Raw genomic sequence first — 23,407 nt, forward strand, 5'->3', positions numbered from 1 at the left:
ACATATTTCGTACGCGGATCTTTTGTTACTTTATGAGAGACCGGTTACATGGTCCGCCCCAAACTATTATTTTTTTAAGTAGCTGTATACACACCTACCTGTTATTTGGAACCCGCGAAGCTCTCGTCCTCTGCGCCCGTGCAATCCATTTTTCACAATGAACCGGGTCCCTTGCAAACTTATGAAAAATAAATCCATTCTCCGGAGTGTTCCAGCAATGTGCAGCAATGCAATGAGCCGGCATTTGGCTAACACGAAGGAACAACGAGCAACCTTCCCGGAGGTAAAACTAATGAAAACATACCAGTCCATTTGGGGCGCAGCTGTCCTTTATGTCACTTCCTGCTTCTTCTCGAAAACAAATCCCTCGAGAGGATTTTCATGGCAGGAGTTACAAAAAGCTGTATACGTCAAAATCATGTTTTGTGGTGAAAAAAACGCATGGACTGATATTGGCTGACGTTTTTTCATTAATAACATACTAAAAATCATCCATTTCATGACAGTAGCCCTTTAAGGATGTCCAGAATGACTTGCCTTATAGTCTTTTGAGGCTGCACACACTATATTTTGCATTTTATCACTTTTATTTATTCATAAAATGATAGCGTGACAGTTAAGGAAGATGTGGGTTGCTCCAGAGAAAGGACATGCGCACGAAGAAATGAGTAGAGCGGGGAAAGGCTTCGCTTGGTCAATCACCTGAATCTACCAGGCAGAGAGTAAAATCCATCACTCGCATCGCTTAAGTACATTTTAGCTTTCCTTATATCCCCCACAGCCACAGGTAAATGTTTTATATATGTTTAAGTATTGCTGTAAAACACACCATGAAGAGAGAGTGCCAGTCTGCTGTCGGTATTCGCAGTTCTTTGAGATCTCCCCAAAAGTCCTTACGAACCGTCAAGTAATGGCTAATCCCAGATATTATCCATCCATATATTTTCTATACCACTTGTTCTCATTAGGGCTGCAGGTGATCTGGAGCTAATCCCAGCTAATTCTGGACAAGTGGTACATATAATACCTGCCATTATTCACCGGCAAAGCACGCAATGATTTCTTGCATTTTTAACTGTTAGGAATTGCATTAAAATAGTAGATCACGTGAACTATTCAACTTTAAATCTGAGTGCATAATTACGCACAAATTGCTTCTAAAATGGTATCCTAAATGGGTTTTGATCACATTTTAGTGTGTTTGTGTGTGAAAAAGGAGACGCAAAAGTCAGCTGGTCATTGCACAGTTTACTCTATTTAATGGGATCCTTTAGCGTGTCCTCCGTCAGCCAACCAGTGTCGAAAATGACTGTGGGCAATAATGGCTGCACAAACCCCTAAAGACTGGTTTAAATCAAATGATGACTTATTTTCCATTATAGTTTATACAAACATTTGTAGCATCACTAGTAGCAAAAGGAAATGACCCTGAACATGATACAATGCCGATCAAGGTGTCAGCTACTAAACATAACGTTTGAATTTCCTTCAGTGAGCACCAATTAAAGCAGTAACAAAAAATATCAAAAGGGGCGTAACTTGCGCAGAGGATTCTGCTCTCTGCACAAATGAATGTAAATGAAGCTTTATTCTATTCACTGTTTTTCTTGGTAGAAGCCAGACTATCCGTCACAAGGACAGAGTGATCTTTGATTAAAACTGCTCCAAGCAATGCATTACAGTTGAAAAATGGCCTTCCTCTTATTCCTTGGCACAGCACTGAGATAAAGCTCCATCTTCACACCAAGCTTAATAGGAGGCACAGTCACACATAACATTGATGACACCAGCTGCCAAAGTCTCATCTATTTTTCTCAATGCAGCCTTTGGTTTTCGATTTCTCTAGCACTTGTCCTCATTAGGGTCGCGGGTAAAGTGGATCCTATCCCAGCTGATTTTTGTGCGAGAGGTAGCATACAACTTGAATTGGTCACCACTTATTCACCTTACAGGAGACATCTGATGTTTTCTTTTTTCTCATTTCTTTTTTAAAAGTTGAAAATAAGTAAAACTGTTCCCATTCAGACGTCCTAGGAGCGAGGGCATTGCAACGAGGCAAGTGCCTTCTTGTTCTCAAGAAGCCCAATGTATGACTAGAAAAGCAAGCAAAAAAAGACTCAGGAAAGACATTTTTACCAGTGGAGGCAATGGAGTGAATTACAGTAAAAGCCTTATTAATTAAAGGGTTATGGTTTGAAATGTCAATTTATCCAGGATTACCCAAAGATGCACAACAACTTGCCACACACTCTGGATCGGTTAAATTAAACATAACAGAAGTTTGTCAAGTTACTGGCTTCCCCAAAAATAATATGTCCCCAATATATTTGGCTTGCACTGACACTTCCAATTCCATCACTGCAAACTTCATTTTTGCATTTGTAGCACTCTTTACAACATTCGCAGAACTTTTGCGAATCTGAATCACCTTCATTTGCCAAGTATGTCCAAAACGGGTAATGATAATCTCTTCAAAGAGTCCTGATCTGTGTCCCCACTTTGATATGATGGTACTTTTATATAGTCAGATGGAAATCGAAGGTCATTGCACACATTCCGATCCTGATAAAAGATGTAGCAAATGATTTAACTTTACACTTGATAGGTAGGAGCTATTAGATATGCTATAGGACTATTGTTGCGTGCGACCAATGGCGTAGAATAAAAACTGGACTGCACACAGTCCCCTTTCACATGGTCAACTCCCGGTCAAGGTAAAACATTGCTTTGGGTACTGGTTCACATGAAAGTTGATGTCCTTTGACATCGTTAGAATTATACATTGTGAAACATAATGTCCAATTTAATTGAAATGTGTTAGGTTTAGCTTTTTTGTTGCACTGTTGGCCGTGCAGGAAGAAGTAACGTTTCACCGGGAAGTGTATTTCAGTTTAACCTTCAGAATTAATTATTATATATTTATCACATCATTTTCTAAAACAATGTGTGTACGTTTACCATACTTTTTGCCCTGACCAGAAGTCAGAGCCTGTTGAGCATGGTGGAACAAATGATGGATGCAGTTTTCACTCTACGTGCGACCAAACATTATAAGCTTGATAATCTTTTTTTCAGTGAAGACAATAGTACATTTTCTGAAACCAGAGACATTACACCCATAGCTCATTATTAACCCAAATATACAGTGAGTAAAATGTTTTTTAAAATGGTTTGGGATAAGACAAAGCAAGCAAATAAAGGAGAACTTGTGTTTTTATTTTGACTACAATCTCATTTTAACATGCTCCACTGGAGATGTCTCAGCGCAATTCCCTCATCCCGTTTCTTTCCCCACATACAGATTGTGTTCATTCATCTTCATTTCTGCTTTATTTTACATATGCTACTACTCTCTTATCCAACGTTACATTACTGCAACTTTATTTATATCGTACAAGATGGTGCTTATCATTCATTCGCCGACATACCGTTTGTCGCCAGTTGAATCTCAGGAGACTGGAAATATTGCATTTGACCAATTTGATCCATTTTGACACAAATCTAAATTCTGCTTTATTTTTTTGGGACAGTGGAAAAATGTTCAAAGGTAGGCTGGAAACACACTCGGACTGTTTGCCACCAATAAACTGAAATCACTTTCTGAATCAGTGAATTTGTTGTGATCATTTAAACATGAGCTATATTTCAAGCAAGCCACTTACATTTGACGGTCCCATTCATTTCAAATCAGAACAAGGACAAATTGTCAGTAGGGCAAGGCTCATTTCTGATCCAAGGAGTGAAAGGAGGGTGTGCTGATATCAGTCACTGTATCTAATGTCATTGAGCCTCAGGTGAGGACAGCTGTCATCCTGATCTATGGCCCTTGCAGCTTCAGTAATGTAGGCCAAATTGCCTGGATCGCTCCAAATGTTCCAGTCATTGTAGAGGAAATTGGTATTCAATTCTTGCCGTCACTGAACATAGCTCCCTTTTTCAAAGCGCGTCAGGGATCAAATGTACTCCTACAGACCAGACTACTGTGACAAGGACACCGCAATGTAGAAGATAAGTGAAAGCAGACGGGAACCAGACTGAAGAATGAAAAGACATAGAGTAGATTAGATAGGATGGCACTTTTAATAATCATACGATGTGGTGAATGTAAAATTATTGGAATAGTAGGTATTGTAGATGATGTCTTTAATGATGTGTTTTTGGGTTTTTTTTTTTTCCATTTGTAACAGAATGTGTACTGTTCCAAGGTCTTTGGAATGACATGAAGTTAAGAAGTATGACTGTAACGCAACATAAAAAGTGGGAAAAACAGGCAATATAAACACATTGATTTCAAAATATAAAAATCTTGTCAGTGCTTGATATCTTGATTCAGCAATATATACATCTATATATCCATTTTTAAAGACATTTATACTCATAAAGGCTGGTACAGTTCATATGAATTTCATAAATAAGTGGTGAGGTTCGTCAGCCCTTTCTTCAGCCTCTCCATCGTCCATCGGTCATTTCCATTCAAGCAATTCTCTTATTTCACAGTCACACAGTTAACTACCTTATTAGAAGTTCTTGAAACGGGTTTATGGATTTTATGTAGCACACCGTGGATTCATTCACGCCATAATGGCGTTCCCTAAAAGCGTAACTTCTGCCATCTTTGATCAAATGCAAGTTTTACTTTACCGATTAATCCATGCATGTAAAAAAATCACAAATAGGCTGATAAATTCAGTTGTCTTATAATGTGAAATTTGTGAATGCAAATCAGCTTTCATATTCATATATTTTTGATTGACCGGTGACCAGTCCAAGGTTAACAGGACTCTCCCCCTTTCGCATGCTACACAAAGAAATTGTTCATCATTGTCATATCACAAGTAAAATTTGAACATTCCTTTAGAGATTAAAAATGGAGTAAAAATGAAGCAAAGACACTTAGCTAAATGTAAAAAATATTTACTTTATTTGTGCTTTTGTCTGTATATACACCATATTTGATACTCAATATTTACAATGCATATTCTTCAACAGTTCTCAGTTGCCACTATTCTATAAAGTCTGAATGTAACAAAACTATAAGACTATAAGAAGAGATAAGGCCCAGAAGTATAGTATAGTATATTACAGTCTAAAAATGGAGCATGTAGTCACTGTTTAAAATGTTTATACAGCAATATATACAGTTTATGAATTTCATAAATAAAATGGGATGATCTGAGGTCTTCCATGCTGCCTCAGTGGAACCACGGGTGCTGCCGAAGCTGAGACAGAGTGGCACGGGGGTCGGGGTCTCTTGTCAGGCATGCGCTCAGGAGATCTTGACAGGCTGTGAGGACAGAAGGAAGGAAAAGTTGAAATGGCAACTTCACTGGTCAATCAACTACGACATGGAGTTAAACGCTGCTGACGGTATCACAGGCAGTACTGACTGGATATTTCAACTCACTATGAGAGAGGCCTTGGGTCAATATCTCTCTCCGGGAAGAACTCCTCCGATTCAAAACAAGCACGATGGAGGATTTTGTACAGCAGAATCCCGAGCTGCCAAACTGTGGTGGGGTCGGCCTTGTACTCCCCACGTGCAGCAACTTCTGGAGGAGCAAATCCAGAGGTTCCTACAAGACATGCAGAGAAGAACAAAATGATGAGACTCAGCCTGAGAACAACTAAAGACGTGAGGTGGACACTGTACCAAAGAAGTTCTTGTGGCCCAAGGAGGTGCCAAAGCAGCCATTTCCAAAATAATGATCCAGACTCGAGGGACCTCGGAGCTGGTGTCGATGAGGACGTTTTCCATTTTGATGTCACGATGAAAGACATCTGCTGCGTCCACAAGCTGCTTAAAGATGTGCTGAGGTGAAGACAAATAGTTGAGGTCAATGACAAAACTTGAAAGGGGACACGTTATGAAATAAAAATGTCATTTTCACAGCTCGTGTGCAATTACTGTTAAGTAAAACTTGATAGTTGACAATTTCTGAAAATGTGTTGGTTAAATTTGTGTGTCTGCTGCATGCTCCACACGTATGTATCTACACACAAAATAAGTTCAATACGCCTGCTTGTTTATCAAATGCTGCCAACACGAATGAAAATAAAAACGATGCTTTTATAAGCAGCCCCTTGTCTCTAACAATGGTTAAACTATCCCAAGGAAAATAAAAAGGGGTGTTCAAAGGTAATGAGGCCCCTTTAATTTAATGGAGTAAACAGTGAAATCTTATTCTGAAATTTGTGGCGTTGAAACTTGTTTGAAGGTTAACAAACTAAAAAAAAAAAAAAGCTGAGTTTCAGCCTTTTCTTTTCCCGCCAGAACATTTGGCAAATGGAAAGATGCTCCTTGATTGCTGCAATATTTTGTCAAAAGCATGTCACTAACATGTTCTGAAAACAAATTGTGAATAAAAATGTCCAATCCACCAAGCATCAATACCTTAGCTTGTGCTTCGTCCAGTTGGTCAATTTCCTGGATGAAGTCAAAGAGGTCCACGCAGGCCGCTGGCCTCTCCAGCACCAGTACAATCGCTTGGTCCAGACTGTACCAGTCGTAAAGAGAAATAATGCCTGTTCTCTGTCCGATTTTTTGCATCAGCATCACCTCGAAGGGAGCCTCAAGATAGTCGCCGTTTACAAAATAACACATCCGCGCCCGTGTCTTCGGGATGTGTTTGATGGCCACCTGTTGGACACAAATCACAAACATTTGTTTGGTTAGTGCCGCTGGAACGATGACCCGTGCAGGCTAATGTACGTGGCACATTGCAATGCGAGAAGACACATTTCATTTCCCCCATCAGATCAATACAGTGTCTATCGTTCAATCTATCCATTTGAAAGCGAACTGCGTTTGCTCAGCTACACAATTCTGGTATTCACTCAAGTGGTGGCATGACTGTCAAAATACCCAAAACACGTCCACAGTGTTGGTGTACAGTCTGTCATTCAGCCATTCTCACAATGACGAATGGTAGGGACATGTTTTGCAATGAAAAGAAAGTTAATGGTGTTGATGAGTACTCAAGAATACTGTAACAGAGCCTTGAGCAAGCTGCATATCAAAGTCACAGTCTGCAGGTTAAACCGCACCCACTGGAGAAAAACACATTGTCCAATGATGGTGACAAGTCTTTTCCCCAAGGGGGGGAATAAAAAACCAAAAAAAAAAGATAGTTTTACCAAATATATCACGACAACTTGTTCTAAAATGGAAAGATTGAGTGAATCATTTGCATGGCTGTGCCAAAGAATTGGCAACGTGTTCAAATAAATGACAAACAGTTTTTAAATGACTTTATAAGGTGAAGATTGAACAAGCAATTTTCAAAATTTAAATTCTGATTTTAGAAAGGTACCAAAGCACCTGACAAAAACTAACGTAAGTATATCACGTCTCATTCAACCATTAACACGAACTAAAAATTGGAGTGAAAGATTTTGCCATGAAAATCACACCATCAACATCACAGCTGGCATCTTTTACCTCTGCTCACTCCATAAACATGAGGCCATTGAGGCAAAGAAGCACACCATACACATGATCATCATTCCCTCCTCACGCACATACCTTGGCTCGGCCAGTTATTGTCAATGTCACACACACCAACATTATCACAAGAAAAATGAACTCCTACAGAGTCCCAAGACCACAGGCCAGCCATTTTACAAAATTTAAATCGCGTAGTCCTTCTCAAATACACAAACTACCAGTTCAACCAAAACTTGTCTTGTATGTCACAACTTGCCACACATAGATAGCAGCTGACCCTGTGATGTGAAGACTAAACAAGTGCTTTGAGAATTTTTAGCTATGAGCTGAGAAATGTACTAAAGCTATTGGGAAAAAAAAACTCACTTACGATGAAGCACGATATTCAAAATACTTTAAACACCAATATAATGTATTATGTCGGACAATACAATGTCTCATTCAACCATTCACAGACAAATTATCGTGAAAGATTTTGCCATGAAAGTGAATAATATGGAAGTAAATATGTGCCACCAGGATTTGCATGAAAAATGCCACCGAAAATGTCATGTTGTAAAATTCACATTGGTATTTCAAAGTGATCACATTTTCATCTGGAGGTTTGCATTTCATTCCAAAACTAAATTCCTTTGGTTAATTGAGGATTATAACCCGTTCAGAGTAGGTATTGAGTCAGTGCGACAATGGATGGAGGGTACTTTTACTTTCCGGTACAAGTTTTCCTCCTTGGGAATTTTCTGGGGGACAAGCCATCAATTGGTGGATTTTCAGTTTGTGTTATGAGCCAGCATTGGAGTTATGCATGAAATGATAATTATTTGATTTATAAATAAATTGGGCAGTGTGACACAGAGGGTAGGCATAGCCTTTATAGCTGGAGGTTTGTTGGTTTGTATCCGTGTATGAACGCATGTCATCGATGTAACCCTGGGCAAGACTCTTCAACCACATTGCCTACAAGTGAATGTTTGGCAGTGGTTAGAGGGGCTGCAAGGACAGAATGGCAACCACACTTCCGTCAGACTGCCCCAGGTGTGGCTACACAAGTACCTTACCACTACCAAGATGTGTCTGAGGAGTGAATGAATAAGACATGAAATTGTAAAGCATCTTTGACTTCCCAGAAAAGCGCTACTTAGATGTCAGGTATTGTTATTACTATTCAGGCATTCATTCATCTACCGTTCCAATTATCCTCACCAGAGTCGCGGGGGTGCTTGAGTCTATGCCACCTATCTTCGGGCAAGAGGCCAGGTGAACCGTGAACTGGTCTATAGCCAATCGCAGGGCACAGATCGACAAACAACCATTTGCACTCAAATTCCCATCTACGGTGAATTTAAAGTCTTCAGTCAACCTACTCTGCATATCTTGAGGATGTGGGAGCAAAACGGACTACCTGGAGAAAACCCACGCAAGCACGGGGACAACATGCAAACTCCACACAAGTAGGGTTGGGATTTGTACCCTGGTCCTGAAGAACCGTGAGGCAGATGTTCTTACGAGTTGGCCACAGTGCTGCCTCGTCAAACAAAATGAGATTTTCCTTCTTACAAACCCATTGCAGACAAATGTAGCCCAACAGTATAAACAGGACTCCAGACAGTGAGGCTCTGTAATCTGTGGAGAACCATGCTAGAATCTAGTGTTGCTGCTCGCACCATTGCCATTACTGACACAATTGATTACGGCCCTGGGAGTGATGATAGTATTCAGCTTTTGCCCTCCAGCGGAAGCCACAATCACACCGCACTGTTGCCCAAATGATAGACTGTCTTGAAAATGAAAGAGGTGAAGGCTTGAGCGGGAGAGATAAAGGGTGATGGGAGGCGGGTTTGGCAAGCAGGCATCATTGTGGCCTGGTGAGTTTTTCATGGACAAGCAGGAATGTAATGTGCCTGTGCACCACGTTCAAACACAAGGGCACAGTAACAGAAACTTGTTGACAGGTGCGAGGCCTCTCTGGAAATATGAAAATAGAATAATTGCCTTTTTGCCTGCCTAAATTGTAAACAAGGGAGTTTGACATTTTCAAATGGTACTGATAGCATTGACACTCAGGTCACCTCTGCAGTCGGGACATTTTTTTTTTTTTTTTTTAATCAGTGGCTTTTAAATGAGTTGAGGGAGAGCAGACTTGTACGTATAGAAAAAATAAAAATCATCTGCAGTGGCTACTAAAACGGGAGTGTTGGGCTTTCATCTGTTAGGAGTAAGAACACACAAACACACACATAGACGATGCACATTGCCAGATGGTTCCTTGATTTAATTAGCACAGTGGCGCTTCAATTAGCTGCAATAGTGAATTGGAAGGTGCGTTTCTTCATAGCAGCATGACGACAGACACTTTTACATTCATTGTCTCCTCTGGGGACATAAGGAAGTCGATCACAGTCGGCCTTGAGCGCTTCAATGTACTAATAGAATTAAGATTTTCTGATTGCCATTTTAGTTTTACTTCTACATTTGGCTCCTCCCACCAGCTGGCTTTGGTTGCGTTCCGTTTTGACGACTCACTCGAGTAGTTACACAGTATCTGTATCACGACCATACACGGTGAACCATTGCTACATTACACTGTTATCAGCTGGTGACCAAAGCTAACTACCCTTCTCCACCTCTAACCTTTTTGGTGGAGCCACAAAAATACATAGATAGCTTGCAAACAGGTATTTCAGAATACAGCTGCGTATTTCAGCGATCAGCTGTTGTTTACAGTAAGTCTTGTCGAAAAAAAATGGGAATAGGTGAAATAAGGAATAGTGAACTGTGAAACGATGGTTGTTTATTGTACTGTTGCAATAGTAGGCCTATCCTGTTGTTAGGATAACTGGAAAGTAGCCTGTCTCCACATTTATTGTATCAGTTGTATTATGTAAAAATATGGGTTACATCGCCGGAATTCCATCATGAAGTGAGGAATCCCTGGACTTAAAAGCACGACAGGAATAGCCTGTAATGCTTCTAGGTTTGATGTAGCCATGTCAATTGTCAAATAGTCATATTTGCACGAAGCGCTGCTTGAATGAAGAGAATTTATCATTAAAATAGTGGCATTTGACCTCCTATTGAGGGCATTCAAGGTACTTAACATTCTTCAGAGCGTTTCTAACTGAATGGCAAACCTGGACCTAATTTTGGTGTTTAAAGGACCGACCAAAAGGTCCTCTGTATAATCTCTGACAGCACCTGACTGAGGATCCTGTTTTCATCATTTGTGTGCGTGCGTGTGTGATGGCATGTCAAAATGAAACCTGGAGACCTTGTTGCAATAAGGCGGTGTTGGCCGGTCTCTGCAACGCTATCGTGTGTTTATCGTTATGAATCAGGCCAGCGTGTAATTGCTGTTTTGACGCAGATGTAGCATTGGTGTTCTCTGGGTTATATTTGGCCCCACACACTGTTGCTTATCTTTTTTTTTTTTTTTGTCTGTGGAGCACACTGAAATCTGACTAATGTGACCCCAAGTTGATGTACATTTGCATACTAATCCTACTTGGTATGCAGTGACAGACGAGCTTTTCTATACTGATGAGGTACTTGAGTTTCTTGTGGAATTTTCCATTTCACGTTTATTTAGTCGTGCTACAGTGAACAAAATGTAATTTTACATCTACAATGAAACATGTTTAGCTTTGTTGTTGTTTTTTTTTTTTCATATTTTGGGGTGTTTTCATCCATTTATCCATTTTCTTTTGCCGCGTATCCTCACGAGGGTTGCGGGGAGTGCTGGAGTCTATCCCAGCAGTCAACGGGCAGGAGCCGGGGTACACCCTAAACTGGTTTCCAGCCAATCGCAGGGCACATAGTGACAAACAGCCACACTCACAATCACACCGAGGGGCAATTTAGCGTGTCCAATTAATGGGGGTATTTTTCATGTTTTTTTTTCATACTGCAGTGTAATTGGATACATTCTTCTTAAACCATCCATCCAACCAACTTATCCTGTTTGTTTTGGGGAGGTGGAGCTCAGCCATTTTCGCACAAAAGGCAGACTACATACTGGTCATGAGTCAATCAGAGGCCACGGATAGAGATTGACACTCATTCACATCTTCACTGGGTACTAATTGAATCCACGTTGACTACACAAGTGCGACACTACATGTGTACTAAAATCCCCATTACTTGGTTTTATAGTGTTTTTAGTCCCCCTGCGCAAATGAGACTCAAAATACCCTGCACACTCATGTCAAATTCTTGAATACGGTTGAAAAATGTGGCATCCACTGTATTTCTTTCGAACTGCAGATCGATTGGAAGCATGTATCTGAGGTACAGCGTAGTACTCTGCAGATCCAACAAAGACGGAGATGAAAGGAAGACCCGGAAAACCTTGGCTCAGTTGTCCAGTTGAAACAGCTGGTGTTCTTGGCTACCGCCGCATGAAGAAGACTGACTGTATCACAAATATTCAACCTGGTGTCTGTGTGTGTGTGTGTGTGTGGTGTGTGTGTGTGTGTGTGTGTGTGTGTGTGTGCGTGTGTGTATTTTTGTGTCCACGCTCGCATGTGTTTGTGAGAGAAGGAGACTCAGACCCCTGTGGCTATTTTATATGTGCATTTTTACACACATCTGCTTCACTGGACCACCTGAGATACCATATGTTCGCCCTTGCATGGGTGCCTAGTTGATGTCCAAGACTGGAAAAACACGTTTAACTATTACCCAGTAATCATGAGTCGAAAATTGTCCCAGTGTCTTAAAATTGTCATTATGTTTGGATTCGTGGACATAAGCTATGGAATGATGATCCCCTAATTGTGTATCGAAAACTCAAAGAAGTACCTCTCAATTCCAAAAAGGTTGGTGACACCTGTTCTTTATAAATGTAAGGTGAGGTTTTTGCTTATTTTATTGTTCCTATTGCTATTATTATTCATATTGAAAATAATGAAAACAATAATCTCTTGAGAAAAACTATTGTTCTATTTTTGTTTCAACTTTTTGCCTTGTTTCCTGCTATGGAGTGAAAAATGGCCCATTATGAGCAATACTGTCACCATGTGAAGTAATGGAGTGACAATGATGGATTTCCCATAATTCTCCTCAGTCCAATAGATCACAAGGGCCTGGTTTTGTCCTTCAAATTCCAGCCTGGAATGTGCAAGGTGCCAGAAAACATTCCAGGAATGTCACATCAATTTGGTGTTTTATTCAATCAAAAATCAGTGCGAAGGATTTATGCAGGTCAATTACCCAGCATGACTCATTTATACAGGTGAACCTTTAAGTAATTTCCCACAGAAATAATGGATGCAGAAATCCTACATCCTAATATTTAAGTGTGACCATCACTAATTAAGCGTACCCTTTCAAGTAACATTGGGAGTAGTTTCTATTCAGTGGGTGGGTGTACATCACTGATCGGAATATTCGATGACGTCAAGGTTTCACTGACGGGTTATAACTATTCCGTCTGTTTATGCTGTGGCCACATTGGTGGTATCTGATAAATATCGAACTTTGGGTCTACCGTGACCATAATAGCAGGATTCCACTTGGAAACAGAAAATTGTAATTGCGCCACTTGAACCTTGCATTGTAAAGCCGGTAAATGAAAGTGGCCAATGATTGTGACGCTTGATGAGAGATTTTTATATTTTCAGTGCTCACGTGCACCTGCACGCCACTTTTTGCACCCTTGCCTCGAGGTATTTCCGTCTTCGTAGCCATCTATCCTTGATAGCAGAACTCCAGCTTTGTTTTGACCAGGAGGAATGGAATAGCTTCTTCATCAAACACAACAGTCGCTCTCTAAACGCAACCAATTAGGATGACGGATGATTCATGTCTTGCAAAGCACCTCGCGGGAGACATGAACATACAACTTGAATAACAACACAAACAAAGTACAACATCAGAGAGCAAAATGGAATATATTTCATCCTAGGAATTTATTTGCTTTGATTCTCCCAAACTCCCATCTTGGCTGATTGTTCTTTATCATGCTTGACAAGCTACACTATTTGAGGAGATTTGCAGCGGTGGTTTTGATGCATAATGGATGGGGGCTGACTCAAAGCTTCTCTGAGGATTTCATGTAGGGAAGGTATGCTGTTATTGCCAAGTCCTTCTAATTGAAACCAGACTCCCTTGGGATTTTTGTCAAGAATTGCTCAGCATATATCCGAGCATTGCAAGTTATGATATGTAAGATGGATAATATGTTTAGCAGGAGCATCAGATTAATTTGAGAGCCATCTTTGGTTGGTGGTAACCTTATTGGAAAACAAAACAAAAGGAATGTTGGAATAATAACACAAATGGAATAGGTTGCCAATAAGAGTTACATTAGACCCAAGTGTCAATGTTTTTAAACCCAGGTTTTTCTTTTCAGGGATGACTGCCTAACAGGCAAACCACCCCACCCATGACCAATGTTCCCTCTAATTTTTTACGTGTCTGAGCAAACACACTAAGGCCGTGAGCGCTCCTTTTGACCACTGTGAGCAACATCAGACGTATGCACTTGGGTCAATCAGTGTCATCCATTGAAGTTACATGGCTCATTAAAAGGTTCAGATTACATTCCCATCAGAACATTTTTCAGAACAATTTTGTGTTTTTGCAACTTACACTGAAAATGTCAACAAACAAAAAAATACATCACAATACTAATACATACCATGCCAGCTATTAACTATAAATTTGAAATGTCACTTCCAACTTGGTTTCATTTTTTTTTTAAACCACAATGATATCCCCATCCGTTTATGTTGGTATAAAACGGAATTATTGCTTGCAGAATATCTTTCGCAATGTATGCTGAAAGCTGAATGATGCTCCCCAACCAGGACCTGGTTTGCTGGAACCGGGTCCGACACCCACACCCACTCAACCCCAAGTTAGCCTCCCAGGAACCTTTTGACAAGGGTATGGGCGCAGCTGTGGTAAGTGAGAAAGTACATAGAGTAATCCCACGTTTTTCGTGGTTAATTGGGACCAGAACCATGCGTGAAAAAAGCGACGTAACAGGGGATGTAGGTTTATGTGGATACCAGAACGTTTGAAATATGTTTTGTACTTTGTATATTTAAGACAAAAGCAACAAGAATTAACCATATTGACACCAAAAGAGCAAAACCCAACGTATTCCAATTAAATTCAATCTTATTTTGTTTCACAATGTACAATTGAAAGGATGTCAAAAGATCTCAACCTTCACGTGAAATTGTACTCAAAGCAATGTTTTGCCCTGACCGGAATTTAAAGCCAAATTACCACCTGAAAGGGCTCTGCACGAGGACTAGTTTTTATTCTACCACATTGACGAAGACACATGGGTCCGAAAGTAGACTCACTACGTCACACTGAACAAGCGGATTCAGCGTTAAGAAGGCAGGGCTATTTCAGGTCAGAACCCAACACCTAGCCAATGCAGTCACGCTTTCTTAGTATGTGACGTCACGTGACTAAGAAAAGGTAACTGGATTGGGTGTTGTGTCCTACCTTCTTTACACTAAATGTAGACAGTGAATTTCAGACAGCGAATTGAATCTCAGGAGACTGAGAATATTGCGTTTGAACAATAAACGTTGGATTTTTTTCTATATGGCGCATTTGCTAACGTTGAAAAGTTAAACTGAAATACAGCTGTTGAAAATGTGATCACTTTGAAATAACAATCTGAATTTTCGGCAAAAACTTTCCAGTGGGATTTTCAATTCAAATCCTGGTGGCGCAGATTTACTTCCATACACATCACACTCATCACTCATCATCATTTTTGAATGTGTTCAGATGACAAGTGGAAAGCACAAGTGTGCGGCAAGCAAGAATAGTCCATTGCCTCGATGGCAACCTACAAATAAATTGGGATGAAAAAAAGAAATATATACATATATGCAAGATGATTACCGCCATGTAACTAAGTGCAAAATCCATTTGCCCCCTGTTACTATGATTGTGGTCAGTCATTGCCCCAACCCCGTGAATCATTGACCCCCTAACTGGGGTGGTGCATTTAACATCTGTTTGCCCAGTGAGCCTGGGGGGGCAGGGCATTCAGGCATGACTGCCTAACAGGCATACCACCCCATCCATCACCCACTGCCCCCCAGAGACGGGTGTATGTGGTGCATTAAAAAAATCGGGGGATGAGTGTGTGTAGTACATTCAAAATCCAGGAGGATATCACATCACAAAGTGCAACAGAAATAACGAGATGCGTGCTCGAAACACAGATACCTCGCTGCCAGAGGAACTAAACTGTTTCTTTGCTCGTTTTGAGATCAAATCCATGCTCATCACAACCATGTCCCATCAGTAGTACTCTGACGCTTCAAGAACATGAAGTGAGAGGTGCGCTGAGAGCTGTAAACACCAGGAAAGCTGCTGGCGCAGACGGAGTGCCGGGGAAGGTACTGAAAGCCTGTGGTGATCAGCTGACCAGTGTTTTCACAAACATTTTCAACATCCCCCTGCGGCAATTAACCATTCCCTCCTACCTGAAATCTGCAATAATCCTCTCCATCCCCAAAAAATCAGCTATTGACAATCTAAACGATTACAGGCCTGTTGCACTCACACCTGTGATTTATGAAATGTTTTGAGAGGTTGGTTGCACACCTCATTAGGGGCTTACTCCCTCCCTCACTCAACCTCGACCAGTTTGCCTACAGAGGAAACCGGTCCACTGAGGATGCTATCGCAATCGCTCTCCACATTGCACAGATCCACCTGGAATGCCACGGGAACGATGTCAGGATGCTTTTCATAGACTTTAGCTCAGCCTTTAATACCATCACTCATCATCATCATACCAATACCATTTCCTGAGAGTGCTCAGGAAGAACAACTTGGAAGCTAAGCTACTGCTGGCTTTCTACACAACCACCGTGGAGAGCAACCTCACATGCTGCATCACAGTGTGGAATGCTGGATGTACAACAGCGGACGGGAAAGCTCTGCAAAGAGTGATCAACAGTGCCCAGAAGATCACTGGCTGCTCTCTGCCCTCCCTCGAGGACATTGCCAACTCCTGCTATCACAGCAGAGCTACTAACATTGTAAAGGACTCTTCACATCCTGGTCACCAACCTATTTAACTTGTTGCCCTCCGGCAGGCAGTTCAGGTCCCACAAAACACGGAAGACCAGATTCAAAGACAGCTTTTGCCCCAGAAGAATCAACTCCTTGAACTCAAAACGACTGAACGTAGCATGACTGGAGTGTAATATTATGCAACTGCACTTTTGTTTGCTTTTCTTAGTTTTCATAATCCTGCCAAATCCTGGACAGGGACGAAAGACTGAAAAATACACTCTATGCATTTATTGTTTTATTTATTTTTGCAATAACTGTGCCTTGATGTATGTATTTTATCTTTTTTTTTACCTAAGATGTCCTTCTATTTTTATTCTATTTTATTTGTGCATGCACCTTGTGCAGAAGCACGTGTCATTTCGTTTTATGCATAGTCATATAATGATATCAAAGGCTTTTGATTCGATTTGACAGGCAGAGTGGAGGGGAGGACCAGGAAAAAAGGACCTGATGTGCTGGAACAGGGTCGGACACCCAAACGCCCCCAAACCTGAGTCATCCTCCAAGGAACCTTTTAACATGTATAAGTGTCCAGCTGTGATCCCTCGTTTTTCACTGTTAATTGGGACAAGAACCACGCGTGAAAAGTGGAAAAACTCCAAAGTAAGGGAAAATGATGTTTATGTGGGTACCAAAATGTTTAAAATATGTCAACAGTATTTTTGCTTTGAGACAAAAATGGGTTTTGAGTTAAATCTTTAATTCTACAACCTTAAAAATATAATATACAGTATTATAAACTTTTACTATAAGTTTTAAAACACTTGCATGATATGACTGTATAGTCACCATGCATCAATGGAGCCCTATGGGGGCACAAGGCAGCACAATCTGCTGGCCGGTCCCAAGCCCGGATAAATGCAGGCTGCGTCAGGAAGGGCATCCGGTGTCAAACTGTGCCAAACAAATATGAGCGTTCATCTAAAGAATCCCATAACGGATCGGTCGTGGCCCGGGTTAACAACCCCCCCCCCCCCCCGGCACCATTAACTTGGAGGGCGTCGGAGGAAATTCTGCCACTGTGGGTCAAAGACAAAGAAGAGGAAGAAAGCGTATTCGTCAGCAGAAGACGAAGAGGAATTCACAGAGCCTACAATTCAGTTTAGGGACTTTGAATGTAGGGACTATGACACGAAAGGCTCAGGAATTGGTTGACATGATGATTGAGAAGAAACGTTGATATTTTGTGCATCCAAAAGAGCAGGTGGAAAGGTAGTACGGCTAAACGTTTAGGAGCAGGATTGAAATGATTTGACCATGGAGTAGATGGGAAGAGATACTGAGTCGGGGTTATTTTAAAGGAAGAGCTGGCTAAGAATATCTTGGAGGTGAAAAGAGCATCAGATCGAGTGATGAGACTAAAATTTGAAATTGAGGGTGTTATTTATAATGTGGTTTGCGGCTATGCCCCACAGGTAGGATGTGACCGAGACGTGAAAGAGAAAGTATGGAAGGAACTAGATGAAGTAGTTCTGAGCATCCCAGACAGCGAGAGATTAGTGACTAGTGGAGATCTGAGTGGACATGTTGATGAAGGACGCAGGGGTGACGAAGAAGTGATGGGTAAGTACAGCATTCAGGAAAGGAACTTTGTGGGACATATGATGGCCTCACAGTTCGGAGGACCCGGGTGCAATCCCAGCCCTGGCTGTGTGGAGTTTGCATGTTCTCTCCGTGCCTGCGTGGGTTTTCTTTGGGCACTGCGGTTTCCTCCCACATCCCAAAAACATGCAACATTAATTGGACACTCTAAATTGCCCCTAGGTGTGATTGTGAGTGTGGCTGTTTGTCTCAATGTGCCCTGCGATTGGCTGGCAACCGGTTCAGGGTGAACTCCGCCTCCTGCCCGTTGACAGCTAGGATAGGCTCAAGCACTCCCCGCGATCCTAATGAGGATAAGTGGCAAAAGAAAATGGATGGATGGATGGATATTCAAGGATGGAAGACAAGGGGAACTTTTGCTCGTGAGGAGAATGTAGGGGATGAGTACAGTTAAAAGCTCCATGAATCTTCCTTTTTATTTCCTCGGCGGTCCGCAACGTGACAAACACAGCAACCGTGACAAAGCAAACGTGTGATGTCTTCTCCTGGTGAGGTTCGTCAGCACTTTCTTCACCCTCTTCATCGTCGTCACTGGGCCGTTTCCATTCAAACAATCCTCTTATTTCACAGAGTCCCCACACAGTTCGCTTCTTTATTAAACGTTATTTTGATTCCTTATTAGAAGTTATTGAAGCAGGTTTATGGATTTTATGTAACACACCGTTGACTCATTCACGCCATAATGGCGTTCCTTAAAAGCGTAACTTCTGCGGTCTTTGATCATGTGCAAAAGTTTTACTTTACCTCTTAATTCATGTGGAAAATATGATCACTTTGAAGTAACAATGTGAATTTTACAACCTAAAATTTTCAATGGCATTTTTCATTCCAATCCTGGTGGCACATATTTACTTCCATATTATTATCTTTCATGGCAAAAACCTTCACGATAATTTGTCTGTGAATGGTTGAATGAGACATTGTATTGTCCGACATAATACATTATATCGGTGTTTAAAGTATTTTGAATATCGTGCTTCATCGTAAGTGAGTTTTTTTTAGCTAAAAATTTTCAAAGCACTTGTTCAGTCTTCACATCACAGGGTCAGCTGCTATCTATGTGTGGCAAGTTGTGACAGACAAGACAAGTTTTGGTTGAACTGGTAGTTTGTCTGTTGGAGAAGGAGTACACCGATTTAATTTTTTTTTTTAAATGGCTGGCCTGTGGTCTTGGGACTCTGTAGGAGTTCATTTTTCTTGTGATAATGTTGGCGTGTGTGACATTGACAATAACTCTGGCCGAGCCAAGGTATGTGCGTGGGGAGGGAATGATGATCATGTGTATGGTGTGCCTCTTTGCCTCTTTGCCTCTTTGCCTCTCTGCTGCGTTGGATGTGGGTCTTTATTGACGAAATGGTTGCCCTCACCTGTTTTTTTTGTTTGTTTGTTTTTGTAAAGAGTGAACTTTGTGTGTGTGTGTGCACGGGTGGGCGCGTGCGCGTGCGTGCGTCATCGGACTCTTTGCCTCTCTGCTGCAGCCAAATTGGATGCGCATCCTTATTGGTGAGTTTTGTCGGGAGTCCGACCAATCCACCAATCCGGGAAGCGCTCTCCAACGGTTAGGCTGTCTGAGCAAAGTTACGGGAATACATAAATTGAAATGCGCAACTTCATGTACAGTATTTGCATCTTTCGGCTCGTCTGACCAAAGTTACGCCGACACATACATTGACATGCGCACTTCGTGTACAGTATTTGCATCTTTCGGTTTTATCCTGTTGAGCAGAAGACAAGATGGCTGCATTCTTTCCAGCTGCTGGGACCACTTTCGGTCAGTGAGATTCATTGGACAATTCCACAAATGTACCCGCTGTTTGACGCTCAAATGTTGGCACGTACAGTCATGATAGAAATGGATGAAAATGTTTTGTCCGATTAGCAATGCTAACGTTAGACCTGACGCTAAACTACAAGCTAACACAAGTTGAGTTGAGGTATTGTAACAGTCCCTGCTTCAAACTTTGCCAGATAATTTGGACATGGTTGTCTGAATTGTGTTTTCTTACACGCATTTGTCAGCGATTCGCTGTTCTGTGTACAAAATGACTCTGAAAGAAACTTACCCGTCAAGTGTTGCGGGCTAATATTGATACAGTGCATTTGGGCATCTTGTTAGCCTATTAGCATAACTGCCAGAGTCATTTTTCTTTTAACTGACTTTGGTCATGCAAATGATTCACTCAATCTTTCCATTTTAAAACAAGTTGTCGTGATATATTTGGTAAAACTATCTTTTTTTTTTTTGTTTTGTTTTGTTTTCCCCCCTTGGGCAAAAGACTTGTCACCATCATTGGACAATGTGTTTTTCTCCAGTGGGTGCGGTTTAACCTGCAGACTGTGACTTTGATATGCAGCTTGCTCAAGGCTCTGTTACAGTATTCTCGAGTCCTCCTCAACACCATTAAGTTTCCTTTCATTGCTAAACATGTCCCTACCATTCGTCATTGTGAGAATGGCTGAATGACAGACTGTACACCAACACCGCGGACGTTTTTTGGGTATTTTGACAGTCATGCCACCACTTGAGTGAATACCAGAATTGTGTAACTGAGCAAACGCAGTTCGCTTTCAAATGGACACTGTATTGATCTAATGGGGGAAATGAAATGGGAAATGTTCATCTCAACTAAAGTGGCTTTGTCTTTGTTCCCAAAGAAAAGATCCAGGAGAAGTACGAGACGTTGTCACTGATCGGAGAAGGAGGCAATGGAGCAGTCTATGGCGGGATCAGAAGAACGGATGGCTTGATGGTGAGTGTTTTGTGCGTCTTCTCGCATTGTAATGTGCCTCGTACATGAGCCTGCACGGGTCATCGTTCCGGCAGCACTGACCAAATGTTTGTGATTTGTGTCCAACAGGTGGCCATCAAACTCATCCCGAAGACACGGGCGCGGATGTGTTATTTTGTAAACGGCGACTATCTTGAGGCTCCCTTTGAGGTGATGCTGATGCAAAAAATCGGACAGAGAACAGGCATTATTTCTCTTTACGACTGGTACAGTCTGGACCAAGCGATTGTACTGGTGCTGGAGAGGCCAGCGGCCTGCGTGGACCTCTTTGACTTCATCCAGGAAATTGACCAACTGGACGAAGCACAAGCTAAGGTATTGATGCTTGGTGGATTGGACATTTTTATTCACAATTTGTTTTCAGAACATGTTAGTGACATGCTTTTGACAAAATATTGCAGCAATCAAGGAGCATCTTTCCATTTGCCAAATGTTCTGGCGGGAAAAGAAAAGGCTGAAACTCAGCTTTTTTTTTTTTTTTTTAGTTTGTCAACCTTCAAACAAGTTTCAACGCCACAAATTTCAGAATAAGATTTCACTGTTTACTCCATTAAATTAAAGGGGCCTCATTACCTTTGAACACCCCTTTTTATTTTCCTTGGGATAGTTTAGCCATTGTTAGAGACAAGGGGCTGCTTATAAAAGCATCGTTTTTATTTTCATTCGTGTTGGCAGCATTTGATAAACAAGCAGGCGTATTGAACTTATTTTGTGTGTAGATACATACGTGTGGAGCATGCAGCAGACACACAAATTTAACCAACACATTTTCAGAAATTGTCAACTATCAAGTTTTACTTAACAGTAATTGCACACGAGCTGTGAAAATGACATTTTTATTTCATAACGTGTCCCCTTTCAAGTTTTGTCATTGACCTCAACTATTTGTCTTCACCTCAGCACATCTTTAAGCAGCTTGTGGACGCAGCAGTCACGATGAACGCTGCAGATGTCTTTCATCGTGACATCAAATTGGAAAACGTCCTCATCGACACCAGCTCCGAGGTCCCTCGAGTCTGGATCATTGATTTAGGAAATGGCTGTTTTGGGACCTCCTTTGCCCACAAGAACTTCTTTGGTACAGTGTCCACCTCACGTCTTTAGTTGTTCTCAGGCTGAGTCTCATCATTTTGTTCTTCTCTGCATGTCTTGTAGGAACCTCTGGATTTGCTCCTCCAGAAGTTGCTGCACGTGGGGAGTACAAGGCCGACCCCACCACAGTTTGGCAGCTCGGGATTCTGCTGTACGAAATCCTCCATCGTGCTCATTTTGAACCGGTGGAGTTCTTCCCGGAGAGACGTATTGACGCAAGGCTCTCTCATGGTAAGTTGAAATATCAAGTCAGTCCTAGCCGTGATACTGTCAGCAGCGTTTAACTCCATGTCGTAGTTGATTGACCAGTGAAGTTGCCATTTCAACTTTTCCTTCCTTCTGTCCTCACAGCCTGTCAAGATCTCCTGAGCGCATGCCTGACAAAAGACCCCGACGCCCGTGCCACTCTGTCTCAGCTTCAGCAGCACCCGTGGTTCCACTGAGGCTGCACGGAAGACCTCAGATCGTCCCATTTTATTCAGGAAATTCATAAACTGTATATATTGCTGCATAACATTTTTTAACAGTGACTACATGCTCCATTTTTATACTGTAATGGTCTGTCTGACTTTACGGTTTGGTTACATTGTAACACTGTTGAAGAATATGCATTGTAAATATTGTTTTAAATATGGTGTATATACAGAAAAAAAGCCCAAATAAAGTAACTATTTTTGACATTTAGCTTAGTGTCTTTGCTTCATTTTTACTCAATTTTTATTCAAAGGAGTGTTCAAACTTAACTCGTGACATGAGAATGATAAATAATTTATTTGTGAAAGGGGGACTCCTGTTCAGCTTGGACTGGTCATCAGTCTATCAAAAATATACAAATATGAAAAGTAACTTGCGTTCACCAATTTCACATCGTAAGACAACTGCAGTCACTGTGTTTTGACGGGCGCAATTGCGCATGCGTGCCAACTCACTCGCAAATCTGCACAGCCGCACGAAAAATCACGCGCGTAGATTTTGTTACGAGTAGAAATACATAAGACAATCTCAGCGCACATGAAAACCGATCCAGCGCAGTGAACCACAGCCTGCCTTTTTTTTTTACCCCAACATGGAAGCACACGCTCCTGCTCGTTTACCTGACTCCGCCTCCTTCTGGCTCTTAAAGGGGTACACTCAATATTACAAACACCGTCCACCCACACAGTCTGGGCATCTCGAGCAAAGAGTTACGACATGCTGCTTGTGTTTACTCTCGATAATAATGGCAAAAGTAAATGAGAAGTGCTGTTGCTTTAATGAACATTGTGGTATGTGAATAATAGAAGAAAAAGTGGCAAAACTGGATGGGATTTTCTCTTTTTTTCAGTTAAAAAAAAGTTCTGGTCTGAAGCCAAAGTAGAAAGTACAGGATGAGATGGTGTATAATGTCAAAATTCCACCTTGGTTCAGCCTGATTGAGGATGAA

General features: G+C 41.4%; 1 protein-coding gene across 1 annotated transcript; it reads left to right on the forward strand.

Annotated features, from left to right (window-relative positions):
• Nucleotides 1-19,618: 19,618 nt before the first annotated feature.
• On the forward strand, nt 19,619-22,654 carry LOC133491543 (serine/threonine-protein kinase pim-2-like). The gene is made up of 6 exons (XM_061802821.1): nt 19,619-19,874; nt 20,759-20,853; nt 20,962-21,207; nt 21,793-21,970; nt 22,048-22,215; nt 22,336-22,654. Exons 1-6 carry the CDS (start codon nt 19,838-19,840, stop codon nt 22,425-22,427), a joined length of 816 nt encoding a protein of 271 aa, XP_061658805.1. The 5' UTR covers nt 19,619-19,837; the 3' UTR covers nt 22,428-22,654.
• Nucleotides 22,655-23,407: the final 753 nt, after the last annotated feature.

Source organism: Syngnathoides biaculeatus, chromosome 18 (assembly GCF_019802595.1).
Source record: "Syngnathoides biaculeatus isolate LvHL_M chromosome 18, ASM1980259v1, whole genome shotgun sequence".
Taxonomy (NCBI): Eukaryota; Metazoa; Chordata; class Actinopteri; order Syngnathiformes; family Syngnathidae; genus Syngnathoides; species Syngnathoides biaculeatus.

Coding starts and splice junctions, on each gene's coding strand:
- LOC133491543 (XM_061802821.1), top strand. CDS start 19,838: ATGGCTGCATTCTTTCCAGCTGCTGGGACCACTTTCG. Junction 19,875..20,758: donor AGCTGCTGGGACCACTTTCG/GTCAGTGAGATT, acceptor TTGTTCCCAAAG/AAAAGATCCAGGAGAAGTAC. Junction 20,854..20,961: donor GAAGAACGGATGGCTTGATG/GTGAGTGTTTTG, acceptor TGTGTCCAACAG/GTGGCCATCAAACTCATCCC.